The 15385-nt window shown below is 50.3% G+C and overlaps 1 protein-coding gene across 1 annotated transcript in view; it reads right to left on the reverse strand.

Moving 5' to 3' along the window:
• Positions 1-1119: 1119 nt before the first annotated feature.
• PAX7 (paired box 7) overlaps positions 1120-15385 on the reverse strand; it is a 182276-nt gene continuing 168010 nt past the window's right edge. Inside the window, exons 8-9 of the mRNA XM_019511923.1 lie at positions 8309-8555; positions 1120-3162 (exon numbers count right to left, since the gene is read on the reverse strand). Coding sequence (XP_019367468.1) covers positions 3047-3162; positions 8309-8555 — 363 coding nt within the window. The 3' untranslated portion in view covers positions 1120-3046. The remainder of the gene's footprint in view (positions 3163-8308; positions 8556-15385) is intronic.

The following is a 15385-nucleotide window of genomic DNA, read 5'->3' on the forward strand; positions in this document are numbered from 1 at the left end:
ACCAGGCTGTGGCTTTCTAGGTGGAAACAGAGCTGGTTGTTCTCACTTGGCCTTCAGCTAATGAATGCCATTAAGACGTGCGGTAAAATCATCCCGCACGGGTTGTATTCTGTTGCTTAAGCTGGATTTACTCTTCTCTGTTCAAAACAGCCCGGTAACCTTGAGGTGCTGGAGCAAATTGCAACAGGTATTTCAGTCCCTGCTGCCACGGGTGTTTGTCAGTCGTGTAAACACTTTGTCTTTCCTTTTGAGTGCCCAGGCATGTCCTGGGTTCTCAAGTGTGGATGTGGCTGGAAGAAAGGAAGGGCTGTTATAGTGGCCTCCACTGGACTAGATCCCTCCCTGACCTACTTTTCTATGAGTCTAGCCCATGACTCCTCATTTTCCTTTTCTATCGTGCTAGTACCAAGCAATGCAGCTTGCCGGTCATATCTCAGCTCTTGGAGAACGTCATTGTGCTTGCCCTCCTCTACGTCTCCAGCTCCGCGTGCTGTAAGGTTGCCTTTGGAATGAAATTGTGGAATGTAATTTCTAGTACTGGCCCCCGTATGTTTTGTGGTCTTCGGACATCTTCCCAGCCGGAGAGGAGAGTCCGGAGTCACAGCTGTATCTCTTGCACAGCTGGACCCGTAAAGGAGGGATTCAAGTTTTCAGGGCTAAGCCCTGGAGAACAGCGTAAGGATGCACTTGCCAACATCCTGGAGATGAAGCAGCGGTGTGTATGTGCGTGTGTCAGAGAGTTCGATCGCCCTGGTCTTTTCGAGATGCCTTCAGGAATTCAGAACAAGACTCATCATTTTATACTAGTCAGTGTGAGCTGAAGGAAGGCCACGGTTGGTGTCTGATAGAACACGGTGCAACATAGGAAACAAGCAGATGCTTTTGGCCAAGACCTGACAACTTCTTCTTCATATGGTCCATGGCAATTGGCAACTTCGTGGGTCTTGGTAAGCTGTGAGCCACAGCAAGGTGACAGAGAGAGCCTGAAGCCTTCCAGAAGAGACTGCATGAAACACAAGCCAGGTCTGATGGTTTGAGGAGAACGGAGGAAAGAAAGAGGCTAGATAATCACCTAGCTGGGGTCATATGATCCCAGCATTCATTCCTGCCCGTGGCAGGGGGTCGGACTTGATGATCTGCGCAGGTCCCTTCCAACCCGACCAACTAGGAGAAGCAGTGAAGGAGGCATAAATGAAGTCCTCCTCGTTAGCAATCTGGGAGTGGGGAGGCAGGCACCTTCCCAGCCCCACCAAAGCTAAGACTGTAGCAGACACCAGAGGTTTCTATCGCAGTGACCCCATGCAGCATCTGCTGCCAACTTTGGACCCTCTAAATTGTTTACTGGCTGGCATGAAACCTGTGCATCATTTAAATGGCAGGGACAGGGTGGGTTGCTGTTGTGACAGCTTTCCTCATCCTTTCCAGGATGATCAGCAAAATGGAGGTGTGTTCTTGGTGGAAGCCGTTCAAAGGAGTACGAGGATGGAACAAGTCAAAATGATTAGGGACCTACTGACGTATTTCCTCCGGGTGCACGAGGGTCCTTACCACAACCTAGAGGTAAACTGTATAAGTCCCTCGTGGTTCATGGCTTATAAGGACCCTGTAATTCCTAAGCAACTTTATCTGAGCACCAGACTGGTGCATCATGATGAGTTTTGGCTTCTATAGATGGGCAGCGGAAAACAATACCTGGGCCGTGAGAGATTTCACTTCCAACATATAAAACATGGCGTTACAAAGGAAAAGGCATAGGAGCTCAAAGGATCAGATGACAGGGGAGGAAGAAGAGTACGGGGAGGTGGTAAGAGGCAAGCATTTATCCTGGTAGGCTGGAGAATAAAGACATCCATGGAGAAGAGCACAAGGTGCTTCCCTCGCTGTCTAGTACTGTATGGAGGGATGTATCGTGGTGGGGGGTTATGCCCCCTTCTCTTTATGCTTGTGGTTAAACTATTCTGGCCTGGCCATACCTATTGCCTTCTGCCTCCCCGGTGCAGTGTGTGGACTCCAGTTTGTGTGCTGCTCCTAACCACAACCATTTCATCGCAGTTGCCTTTGAGTAGTACAGCGAGTCTTCCCACGGCTTTGCTGGTACACCCAGCCCCGTTCCTACACCACCAGTTGCAGAGTGAAAGAAGGGCCTTTTTCATTTCTCACCCATCCTAAAGACTGTCCCACGCCTGCCTTCCGCACGCACACACAGGCCAACAATTGCTACCGAGCCTCCTGCTGCTCTTTGCTGCAAATGGTTTTCAGCGGCAATCAGATTGAACTTGGTCCCTAAGAGGAAAACTGAGCCTGGCCCCAACCGCTCCAATCCCCTGCTCAGCGATTTACATTTACACTTTCCGTAGGTCCTAGGCTGGAAGGAATTAAAATATCCATCCAATCCTGCCCCTGCTTAGCAGCCTCCCTGCCAGGGGAACCCAACAGAGCGGGAGGGGGCAGGGAGGTCTGCTGTTCCTTTAACTTTTTTTTTTCCGATACAATCTTCTATTTGGTCCAAAGGTCTTTTGTGGTCCTGAATCACATCACCCTTTGCGATCAGCTTGGTTACTCCTTCCTATACAATGTTCACCAATTTACAACAATAAAAAGGAAAAAAAAAAAAAAAAGACAAAAAAAGAAAAAGAAAAGAAAGAAGTATTTTACAAAGGAAAAAAAGAATCAGTGTTGACTATGCCAACTACCTAGATCAATGGAAAGTCTTTAAGCGTGGGCAGTATGCCAAGCTGGCCAAGGGGGTTGGAGGGAGGGCATGAACATCAGGGTTCATAAATGCACCCAACCCGTTGTCTGTGGCCACAGAAGGAGTCATGGTTGAAGAGGCTGGATTGGCCTCTTCGAAGAGTACTCAGTAAAGCGTTGGATATGTGGAGAGCCATCCCCCTCTTTCCCATCTCCTTTGCAGCTTGAGTTGGTAGGGGGGAACTGGGAAGGAGAGGGGTCCGGGTACATGTGGATCCCTGGAAGGCTGGTGGTGGTGGTGTTTTCTCCGGTGGTACCAGGTTGCTGGAGTGGTTTGTTGGCACAGGTGGGCTCTTCAGTAAGCCTGGCCTGTCTCTACTGGTAGGAGGCCCAGCACAGCTGAATGTTCTCCCAGCTTCATCCTACGCTGTGTAGACAGGCTCACGTTCTTGGCCAAATAGTCGACGGCAGCTGGGAGGGTGGGGTGGAAAAAGAGAGGGAGAGAAAAAAAAAGGACAGCGTGAGAGTTGGGATTTGGGGGAAATGCAGTGTTTCCCGTCTAGATAAAGTTCCCACGGTTGCAAAGAGGAGTTGCACACGGAGATGGCAGCCACCCTACCGTAGGGAGAGTCACAGATAGTCAAGGGTTGGGTGCGCAGACAGACAACGGTCTATTATAATGGTAGCCTTGCTGGAGTGAAGTACAGGTGTTGCCTCCTGAGATCTCTCTACGCCTATTGCTACAGAGGCACGAATCTTTCCCAAACGTGCTATGAATATCTGGAAACCACGTGAACTCCCCTTCTCATAGCAAACGTAGGCTTTGGGGGAGTTGCCAGGAGATGGAGTCTGGACAGGACCTTGGTGGGGACAGTTGCAGGATGAGCAGAGACAGTCATTCCTCATGTCCTCAACTCCCCTGGGTGACCTCCCAGCCACAGGCCCAGCTCCTGACCTGGGTTACGTGGCCGTAGCTTAACTCCACCGAGTCCGACGAAGCGACACCAGTGCGAGCGAGGTCAGAGCCTGACCCGTACGCCGCAAACCGATACGTTTTGGTCTCACTCCCTGCCTCCTTCCTGCCCTCCTAGGAGAGGGCTGCACCCATTGTGGTCATCTCGGGAGACGCGGCAGCGAGGCCCGCGGCAAACCAAGGACCCCGAGTCCCAATTTGCCACCAAGTCCCCCTGGTCTGAGCGGGGAAGAGGGATGGGGCAGGATGGTGACATTGCTCATTAGCAAAGCTTCAGTCAAAGTCTCTCCCTCTCGCTAGCTATAATGTCTCAAATTAGATTAATAAGGAGCTGGCAGGAGACGTACAATCGGTGCCAATGAGTAAACAAATTTCAGCCATCAACGTCTTGTCAGACGCCTGCCCCCAAGGGGGTCCCTTCCAGACACAAATTCTTATTAGAGTTGTCATATCTATTAGAATTCCTTTCACGCTTCTGCGTTCCATCACCGGCATCATTAGCACGGCTCCGGCCTCTGGGAACTGTAAGGACCACATTAATCTGGCACCCCTGCTCCACACCGGCTGGGACAGAAGAGGCTGCACCGCCTCCACATGTGAGCTTTCGTGCCTCGCTGCACGTGAGAGGCAAATGGACCTGGGCGCGGGGCAAAGTTACCTTCAGGTAGGAAGGGCAGTGCGGATCCCTCTTAGGGAGATCAGTCGCAGGTGGCTTCTTGGCGCTGCAGTCACACAGGACAGCAGATTGGGAGCTGGGCGTGCTGCTTTGGCGGGTGGATGGAGGTGTGTGGAAATCCCAGGAAGAATGAAAATCCTAGCCTCGTCATAAGGTTTTTGGTTCTACGCGGTTGTACTGTGGTGCAAACGGATGATGTCGGTGTGCACGAATCAGAGGCAAATAGGGATCAAAGGGGTTCGTCTAGTCCAACTCCCTGCTTGAGATGGGATTCTCCGTGTCTAAACCCTCTCCAGCAAGTGTTTGTCTAACCTCCTCTGAAATGTGGTGGAGATCCCACAACCTGTCTGGGTAATCTATACCTCTACAGTTTAACCACCCTCACGCTTAGGAAGTTCTTTCTAATAGCCAATCTATTTTTCCCCTGTTGCAATTTAAGGCTGCTGTTTCTCATCCTGTCCCCTGCAGCCACAGGGAGCAGTCTATGCTATTATACACACACATACTATATACTATTTTGACTGTTTTATGTCATACGGACATAGGACTGGCAGGAACCTCTTGGGGCACTGAGTCCTGTCTCCGGCCATCATAGACAACCACATTATACAATCCCCTTAATAGCCCCTATGGCAGGGGTGGGCAATTATTTCAGGTGGAGGGCCGCGTACTGAATTTTGGCAAGCCATCAAGGGCTGCATGATAGGCAGCCTGGGGCAGATAAATATTAATTTTCTAAATTTTTTAGGGGCCCCGTGGGCCAGCTAGAATGGCCCGGTGGGCCGCATCCAGCCCACGGGCCACATTTTGCCCACCCCTGCTCTAGGGTTACATTTAGGCTGCACTAGCAAAGCAAATGTATTCCGGAGATGGTCTCCGTAGCACCAGGTGTGGTTAGCAGTGGTGTGTGCGCGGATGTGTGTGTATCCGGGTGCATGCCGTATGCACATTGTCATTTTGCAAGGCACGGATGTAGACATGCACTCGAGAAGGGAGAGAGAGAGGAGGGTGATCTGGGAAAATTAATTCTTCTTGGGAATTAGTTGGTTCTGAAGCCTGGACAGAAATTGCTCATCCTGCTCTGGGCATCACTTAGTGATAGAAATGTAGTGACATTATTACAAGGGGAAGAAAAAAAAAAGGGCTGAACCGCCCCCCCCCAACTATTCTCTTCTGTGCCTCTGGGAGCATTGGCTGGCACTGCATCATCTCTTGCTAGAAATCAAAATTGCATGTTGCCGGTTTAATGGAGAGGAGAACCCAAAACAAAAAGTAGCATAAGGCACATAGGGGTGTGTGTGTGTAGGCCAGCCTGCCCCATGCTCAGAGATGCTGAGCACTCCCATCCCTCATTGACTAGCATAGGAGTAGCAGGTGTTCAGCATCTCTTACATAGACAGACACAGTCCCCATGAGTCTGCTACTTGAAGCGAATGAGCTCTTTATCAGGCCCTCTGTATATAGGTCCTGTCTGCATAATTCCAGAGGGGCTTTGCCATTTTAAATGCATCCCAACTTCACAGAGAGGATGATGATTTGGGCAGCGTTTGCTTTTCAGCCTCCCACTGAAAGGGAGGAGGGTCGCTCGCCAAAGGGCCGGGCTTAGCTAAAAGGCTGTTTTTCCCGGGGAGGGAGCGACTCCGATGCTCAGCAAAGGAGAGGAGCAGCCGAGGTGGCGTGCGCGTGTGCGAATCTTCTCACCTACCTTCACCTCGGCAGCAGGAAGGGCTCCTGTGTGACTGAGTGCCTCGGGGGAGCGTGGCACATCTGGTCTAACTCTGCCAATCGCACACGATTCGCTTCTGGGCACAGAGCGTTGGGGAGCCCGGATCCTGACTGAAATAAACTGGCAAGTGTTCCCGCTGCCAACTGAGCCGTGAGCTCAAAACTGGACTTTGAAACTGGATGAAAGTCTAAGGCTTGGCGGCAAAGAGGGAGGCATGGGACAGAAACAAAGAAGGGAGACAAGTATAAGAATATAAAGGGATCTGGGCCATCGCATGAACAGAGAGTGCCCTGAGGAAGGATCCCTGGCATTTCATTTTGAGATCGCTTCCCTTCCCTCCTCCTTTCTATTTTATTCTATTTGATTTATTTTGCTGTATTCTATTTTATGTGATTTTATTTTATTTTATTTCCCCTTCCTCAGGTTTTTTTTTTTTTTTTTTTTCCGCTTACACACATGGGGTGTGACTAACGTCCCGCCCAAGGGGATCTTTATTGGAAATACATGGTATTGGAATTTGTTTAAGATTTTTATCAATAGCACGTGTGTCCAGCCTCACATCCAGAAGCGAGGGGAAGGTCAGGGGGTCACAGATCAAGCTCCCTAAAAACAAAAAAAGGAGGGGCGGGGGAAAGCTGCTATTGATCCCGTCTGCCGCCACAGCCGGTTCTCATTTAGCCATAGAAGTTAAAGACATTAAAGGGCTGTGACGGAGGGAGGAATAAAAAGCCACAGTCTAATGGAAGGAAAGGTCACTGAGGACAAGCCATGGGCGAGCTGGAGAGCTGGAGGAGGAAGAGGATGCACCTTTAACCCTCCGCGGGTCACTCTCTCACAACACCACGCTGATTATTAGTTTAACACCGGCAGGTGAGCCCTTTGCCAGGGTCTCTAGTGTTTTTGTGACCCAGCCATCCTAGACGAGAAACAGACCCTCCCAACCGTGGCCTTTTGGGGCTGATCCAAACCCCTTGCTGAAGTCAATGGACAGATGCCAGCTCTGGCTCAGGCAGCAAAGCAGACGGCCTCATGACTCGGTGCCGCTCCCAGCTGCCAGCCTAGAGGGGGTCACAATGCCCTAGTTTGACTTGGTTGCAAAGACTGGCGCCGTCTTCCCACCCTCTGCTCTGGGAGTTCAAAGAAATCACTGTCAGATCTAAGTTTTATCATTGTCCGAGCATGGATTTCAGTGCTGGTGCCTTGCTAAGCTTTCTAGGGCCCAAACCTGGCTGGCGGGGTTTTTGCTAGACTTCAAACCAGTCCGCAGCATTGCCCAGTTCTTGCAACACGTCATAGCTTCCCGCGCTAACCTCCTCCCTCCTCGTTCCCCTTTGTACTAATCAGGAGAGCGGCTAGCGTCCCCCTGCCTCGGCCTGCACCCCTCAACCACCTCTACAGCACATTTCATAGATTCATAGATGTTCGGGTCGGAAGGGACCTCAGTAGGTCACCGAGTCCGACCCCCTGCCCTGGGCAGGAAAGAGCGCTGACCCCAGCTAGGTACTTGTCCAGTCTCCTCTTGAAGACCCCCAGGGTAGGGGAGAGCATCCCCTCCCTTCATCTTGAGCCATAGTGAGCAATCTGATGAAGCAGGCCTACACCAGCAGGCTGTGCTCTGATGCTGGCAGCAGGATAAGGGCTGAGCTGGATTTGCTTGTGACTTTGGTGGGTGGGGTGGTTTTGGCAGCGGTGGACCTGTGAGTTTTCCTCTAATGAGTCATGAATGGTGGGCTTATATCCACCATAAATATTTGTTCAGAGGATGGTCTGGTGGGCTCCTGACTGCATAGCCAAGCTCAGTCCCTTGCTTAGTGTAGTCTCAGGACAGAGCCCTCATTTGGGGAGCCTGGGAAGGAGTATATGATTGAAGGGTGGCACTGATGGGCCCTGAAGGGAGTCACGTCCAACTGTTTTTTCCCAGGGAAATGTCCCCCATGTCCTGGGCGCGTGATGCTGGGGCCATTAGGGATCAAAGAACTGGAGATGAGGAAACCAAAGGGCCCCGGTGGGGTCTGTCTTTCCTCCATAATATAACAGTATTTGTTTAAAATATTAAATTCAAACTTTTCAAATAGACAGCGAGTGAGTGAAGGACCCTGTGCAGAGCTCAATAGAGGACGGGGGTTTGTCTCTAGGGAATGATTGTCTCCATCCAGAGAGCAGAGCCAACCCTCTGTATAATTGCCGGCTTTGCTACCCTTCCTCCCCACCATGCTGACTCTCCAGTGCAATTGGTACTCACTTTGTCCGTACTGGCCATACTGGTAGCCAGCTACTGGGTCCACGCTGTAACTGGTGGTGCTGTAGGTGGGAGGGCAGTAGGACTGCGAGGTGGGGAGGCTGTCCACAGACTTGATGGAGTCACTCCGCTGGCTGCAGCTGGCGGAGATGGAGTTGGTGCTGTCTAAGCCACCGTGGAGGGGGGAGATGGAGAAGTCAGCTTGGGGCTGTGGAGGGACCCCGCTGGGGTTGCTCAGGATACTCATCACCTGGAGAAGCAAAGGGGACAGCATGTCAATAGGCCCATGGATAGGACATGCTCTGATACACCGAGGCTTAACCTGGGGTGCCCTGGTGAGAGCCAGTGTATCTAGTGACTTTGAAGACAGGCCAATGGTGCCAGAGTGAAGACCGTGGGGAATGATGCCCCACCACCGCACCATACGTACAGCACAGGCCGTGGCCACGTGAGGTCCTGTAAGCCTCACTATAGCCAGTAGGAAGAGGGAGGACAGACAGGTCTGGCCCATCAATCCTAGGTCTTTCTTTCCTGACCCTGCCAACTGGAGAGGCAGGTAATACCAGTGCCATAGATATAGCTCCAGCAGGAAATGAAGTGGGAACACTTGCTGTGCCTTTGCAACACATGCTTGAGGAAGGATTAAACTGGCGAGAAGCATGCAGGAGGGTCTGTGTTATGAGGAAGGTTGGACTGGATGATCATATCTGGACATTAGATCTATGACTGAAATGTTCCAAGCACCGAATATTGGCATGCGATGGGAGCCCACCTGGCAGAAGCACTGGCGAAGTGAGCAATTGCTATCCATCAAACTGAAACGCACGCTGTATAAAATGTGATCGAGCCGTTTTATAGGAAAACCGTCCCCTCCCACCTGCTGTCTTGGCCACCAAAATGTCAATGGACAGACTCCGCTTGACTGTCACTGAGCTTTGGTTCAGGCCCTTGAGCATCAGTTCAGCTCCAGCTCACAATGTCCTCATCTGGCTCGGTAGCAGAGATGGTTCAGATTCCCATAAATGGAAACTCTCCAGCAGATTATGGGCGAAGAATCATCATCACCGATGCTTAGCACTGGCAAAATTTGATGTCTTCAAAGCACTGCCTGCACATTCATGAACAAATCCTCCCACACAACCTCCTTGTCAGGCTGGTCAGTAGCTTGAGTCCCACTTTATACTGGGGTGACTGAGACATGGGGAGCTGAGAGCAACATTGTCAGAAGTGATAATACTTTGATTTTTTGATGCCCAAGACACGGCACTTAATTTATACAGGTGTGGAGCACGACCTGCAACTCATGGCAGTGCTGCTCCACTGAAGAGTGGATGCTTGAAAGGCTGTGAACAGGGAGCCCAAGATTAGTAGTTGCTTTTGAAAGCGATGGCCTAAATTATCTTGTTGCCATCATTTGCCCAACGTCAACGGTGTGCTTAGGTATATGTGGTCAGTGGTGGGTACACCAGCTTCACAGTCAGTTCACTTAGCCAGTGCTTCCTCCTCGCATGCAGGTGTAACACTGGGAGATTAGTGATTTTAAACAAATGCAATATTGGTTTTTTCCCCTCTTTTTCATGTCTACATTACAGCCAGGACATCCATGAGAGATCCATGCAAGGCCTCCAGTCGGCGCAAGGAGCTGCCTTTTAAAACAGTCTCCAGCACAGTGCTTTATGGGATGCTATCATTAGTTTGTGCCAAGGAAACACAAAAACACCAACTTAGGGCTTAGCAGGTAAGTGTGAGGCAAACTGTTTTCCAAGCCGTACATCGCAGGTATCTGAGAATTGGCTTTTTTGGTTTTATTGCCAGCTCTTCCACTGACTTTCTGTGACTCAGCCTTTTGGGGCCTGAAGTCCCCCATCAACAAACTGGGATAATAATATTCATGTAGGTCACAAGGGATTGTGACTGAAGCCTTTGTGAAGAGTTCGGGTACTGTTGCAGGAGAATCCCTATAAAAGGGCAAGGTAGTTATATTGCTATAATTATTATTGATATTTGCCCTATAATTATTATTGCTATTTGCCAAAGCAATAATAATTATAATTATTTTATAATTATGGTGTTTTGGGCTGGCTTTTGATTAGCTTGAAGCTGGAGTTCAGTTTAAAATCTGACTTGAGGACTAAGATTCAAGTGTGATGGCACTAGAGACACAAGGAGCACCCCTGTTGAGGTGTCCTCCAGAGGGGCATCGAGCATGGAAAACCAGCTGTTCCTACAAGATTTCTGCCATTTGGGGTTTCCAGCTGAACTAGATCTGAGTCATAAGTTTTGCTTTTGGATCCAGTCTGGATGGGGAGATGATGATGATGATCCATCCCTTGCTTTTAAAATGCAGCTGGGGGAGAGTAGAGGTCCTAGCTCAGCCCATCTCAATGTTATACCTGGTTGTAAATGTAGTGCAGCATTCAACAGCATGATCTTTCCATGCCGGGTCCTTAAATGGCTGAACGTGGGTTATTCACTTTGCAGAGAAAATGCCTGCTACAAGAGACCTTGTCCTCGTGGCAAACAGAACCGGGATGGAGAGAGCCAGTTTGCTTGTGGGGCTGGGAATCAGAGACCTGATTCTGCATTCACTGATGCAACGGCCTATTGAAATCGAGATTACCCATGGTTGTAAAGCAAAGTGCCGAAAAGTGTCTGGAGGACTAGGGCACCGGGGAGGGGCCGGGGGGGGGAAAGGAGAGGAGCTTTGAGCGCATCGCGGCTGAGCCGTCAGCTGTTGTGGGGGAAGCGCGAGCTTGCCGTGTTTGTGCCGGCCACTCACCAGGGGACCACCGGTCACCTTGGGAGGCCAGCGCAGAGCTCGACGGCAGAAATGTTGGAAACCTCCAAATTTAGCATAACCTTATTGACATCAATTAAAGTGGCAAATTGAAAATATTTGGAGCCTGGCAAGTGGTAAAATGAGCCCTTTATCCCCTGCCAGTGGCCTGGTGAGCTATTATGCAAAGGATTCAGTCTCTGGAATGACACAAGGGGGGAGTCTATAGAACGGCGACTCCCCTCCCGACTCAGCCCCGTAACCCGGCTCACCTCCCCGCCCCTCCTCCCTCACCTTCCTCGCCCGGTCCTCAGCGATCGGAGCTGACTGACATTTGCTTTCTAAAGCTTTCCCTCCCCCGGAAGGACTCCGGAGTCCAGCAGAGACCTTTCCCTTTACATAATGTCACCTCCAGACGCAGGCAGACTGAGTCTCTTTTGGGGGATTTGTCTGTGTGTTGAGGATACAGAGCCCCAAGGGCTGCACCCCTGCAAAGAAGATGGTGGGGAAGCAACGCAGGGTTATTAAGCAGGCTGGAAAAAGCAGTAGCACCCCAACCCCCTATCCTAGCTACTGAAAGTATCACGGAGAGCTTCATCAGGGATCTTTTGCACGCTCTTGACGATCACAATGATTCAGACTCCAGGTAGATAAAGGAGGCCTTTCATTCATCGCACAATGCCAACTTTGACTGCAAGACTCCCCGCTCGAAGATATCACAGAGACCGAAAGCTACGTGGGGTATGAGAAAAGAGGACTGACGTGTATAGAGATGACAGAGTTAGAATAGTCACTTCCAAAAAAAATAAAAATAAAATAAAGCCTGCAAAATGTCATTGGAAGGACGCAAACCTTCCTGCTTCAGGGCTCGTGCCAGCTTCTGCCAGAGGTCAGAGGAAATTCTCTTGGGGCTAGAGGATATCAAACTGTATGCATTCTTGCACCTTGCTTGAAAGAAGAAACTACTGGCCATGGCCGGCTTGAGGATGCTGGACTAGACGGACTATTGATCTGACTTAGTATAGTGATCCAGTGCCACAGGGCATTCACTGCAGCTTTTTCTTCAACTCGACTCCAGGGGCCATGTAGGAAATGGGGCTTTTCATCTTAAAATAACTGAGGACCCTTTCCTAAAGGCTCCTACAGGAGCCATTCCCAGAACTCCCGCGGTCTTTGAGAACTCAGATTTCAGGTAACAGGATGCTCTAAAGCAAGGGCATCGGGCTCCTGGGACAAAGCAACGCTGCAGTCGTTTGTGCGTGGAAGGTGTTTGTCCAAGTCCAGAGGATCAGCAATTTATTCTTTTCTTTAAACTAAAGCTGAGATTCTGCAGGCTCTGAGTACATCACCTGAGCTGCATGAGCACATTGGGTGAGTTGATGGTATCTGGATGGGCAGCCTGTATATCTGACAGCCACCGTTTAACGTCACTTGATTTCATGTGGCACACAGATGAAGCAGGTAGGCGAAGCAGGTAGGACGGCACTGATGGTCTATGAGGCCAACATCTGGCCAGCTGAGTTCTTTATCGTGGTCATATACAGATGTTAGCTGTTAGATATCGAATGGTCTAATTTTGTACTTGGCTGGACTCACGTCTCAGCTTACAGAAGATGCTGCTATTTGTCATTTTTGTAAAGCAACAGCTCAGCTCACTGATGGGGAAGGCATCACTTCCTCTCTCACGCCCTGCTAAACTGTCTGGGACCCGGGGACTAAGAGTACAAATTTGGGGCTGGTTCAGGTAGAAATCAGGTGAGACAAAATGAAATTCAGTCAAAAGTCCCTAGGATCGAAGGGGTTCCTTGCTCCTTCCTCCCCCACCCCAAATTGGCTGCTTTGCAGTGCCCTGTGAGTGGCAAGAGGACTCAGCAAGGATTACATTTACACTCACTTTAAGACAGAGACAGAAGGATGTAGGGTGATAAAGGAGTCAGACCTGCATTGGCCAAACTCATGAAAGCTGAATTGCAGAAAGCACCTGTTTGAATTCCTGCAAAGAAAAACAACCAAGTTTCATGGCCTTGTGCACAGCATCATTTTGGGGTCCCCTCCAAGCTCTACACAAGACTTTGAGTAAGTCACTTCAGCTCACTAAAGACTCCTTATGAATATTATAATATCTCATTAGAATGTCACAATGCTGAATTAATTCTGTAAAGAGGTGTGCGATCCTAGAACATAAGATACCATGGTACAAAAATGAGATTATTGTATTAGAAGCCAAGAGCATCCCAACACGTACATATGAGGAGAGGAGGAGCCATGTCCCGGGTTCCTGCACATCACATATCCAGCTCCTTTTGGACAAAGATCAAAAAAGAAAAGAGCATGCACCAGATAGATGCTTCTATACTAATCCTCCATAAGAAGAAAGATGGCTGGATGGCTGGCCTAGTGTTTTGGGATGGATGGATGGCCTAGTGGCACTCACGATTTCAATTCCCATCTCTAGCCTCGTGTGTGAGTTTGGAGAAGTCACTTAAACCAGTGGTTCCCAACCTTTTTAGACTGCAGACTGGCAAACCATGGACCAGAAGTGACCGCAGAGTGGGAGTGACCGCAAACCGTCACGCTGCGGACCAGCATACTGCCGGCCGGAAGTGACCAGCATACTGCGGACTGGCAGCATGCCTTTTTTTAACTCAGTATAAAAAAGGGTTGGCTGCTGGTCCGCAGTATGCCGGTCACTTCCAGGCTTTTGGTCTGGCAGCCAACCCTTCACAGCCGTGGCCCAGGGGTTGGAAACCTCTGACTTAAACCATCTCTTCCCTGGTTCCCTAACTGTAAACACCCAAGAAGAGGGCAGCGAAAGCACTTCAAGACCGTCCTTAAGAGCAACTTGAACAAATGCAATATGGACATCAACTCATGCGAATCTCCCACCCAGGATCACCCCAAATGGAGGAAGAGTCTGCTTTAAGGATCTCAGTACTCTGAAACCTTAGGATGATGGCAGGAGACTGAAAAGTGGGACAAACTGTGCGTTGCAGACCGAATCAAGGATCCAGAGCCACCCACCGTGCACAGACACGCGTGCCGGCGTCGCAACAGGTTCTGTCGATCCCGGACGGGCCTCGTCAGCCGTCTGCCAACCCACCGATAAGACAATCATCCTCAACTGCGAGGGGTGGCTGAAGGGAAGAGCACTGTAGACCAGAGGCGGCAATGCTTCTTTTGCCCGTTGTAGCCAGGCTCTTTAGTCTGGAAGGTCTCTGAAGCAGGGATTGTTTTATACGCTGTGTTTCTCGAACCCTCACACGGGGGAGTCCCGAGCTCATTTCCAGACTCGACGGCAATCAAAACAACAGCGGAGCATGGGTTCTTCCATGCCCGCAGGCGTTCTCCTGTACAGCCACCCAGTAATGACAACCCTATAAAAGCCAAGGCATGGAGGAGAGGCCTCTAGCCTGGCTGGGCCAGGGTTACCTGGCATTTTGTTCCAGTTGGTTAAGCCAATTTTCCAGCAAACTTTTGAACTTTGGGAAGTTGGGGGCAGCTGGAGTAATCCCTCCTCAAGAATGCAGAGTCCTTTTACCTTTCCTTTTTTGACCTTGCTTTCCGATAATTTATTACTTCTTGGTGCATTACCGTCACTAACTAAAAATCAATACTCACTCCACATCTGTAAGGTTTTATCTGGAGGGGAATCTGTTCCCTGCCAATCACAGTGATTGACAGCCTTCCCTTCCCCTCCCTCTCATCAATGGTTTCTCTCCCCCTTCCCCGTCTCCTTTTCCTTTGCTGCTGCCCCAAATCAGTCACAGGCTTGGCGTGAGCTCGCACTTTGGGGGAAGTCAATAGCAGCCCCGGCGCTAGGAGCCCGTGGTCTCGTTTCCAGCCTCTCTGTTCACCGGGGGAGAGAGAGGGGTCGGGGTCTGTCGCGGGACAGAGGTTATTGTACAATGGACCCTCGTGGATGAAAGAATAGGCCCCCTCCCTTCCTGCTGCCACCCCCTCCTTACCACCGTCTCTATAGTCTCTCAGTTCCCCCCGGACGTTTCATCACTCTCTCCCATACTTTAAAAGAAGGGGAGTTAAAAAAATGTAATTAATTCCCTCCATTTCTGAGCTGGCCCTCAGGGCCTCTGGCCGTGGAAACTGTAGCAGGGGAAATGTGCACCCTTTATGATAAACGAATGCGGCTTTGGAAAGTGAAGTGCAATTAGAAGCTTCAATCTCTGCAATCAGGGCTTCAGATTTTGAGGTTTGGAGGTTGCGGGGGGTGGGGAATGGCGGGGGGCAGGCTGTCGCGGGGGGAAAATCTGACTGCCAGTACAGGGGTAGGGAGCGGTATTTTTGTT

Source organism: Gavialis gangeticus, unplaced genomic scaffold (genome assembly GCF_001723915.1).
Source record: "Gavialis gangeticus isolate Ggan-Ray unplaced genomic scaffold, GavGan_comp1, whole genome shotgun sequence".
Classification (NCBI taxonomy): domain Eukaryota; kingdom Metazoa; phylum Chordata; order Crocodylia; family Gavialidae; genus Gavialis; species Gavialis gangeticus.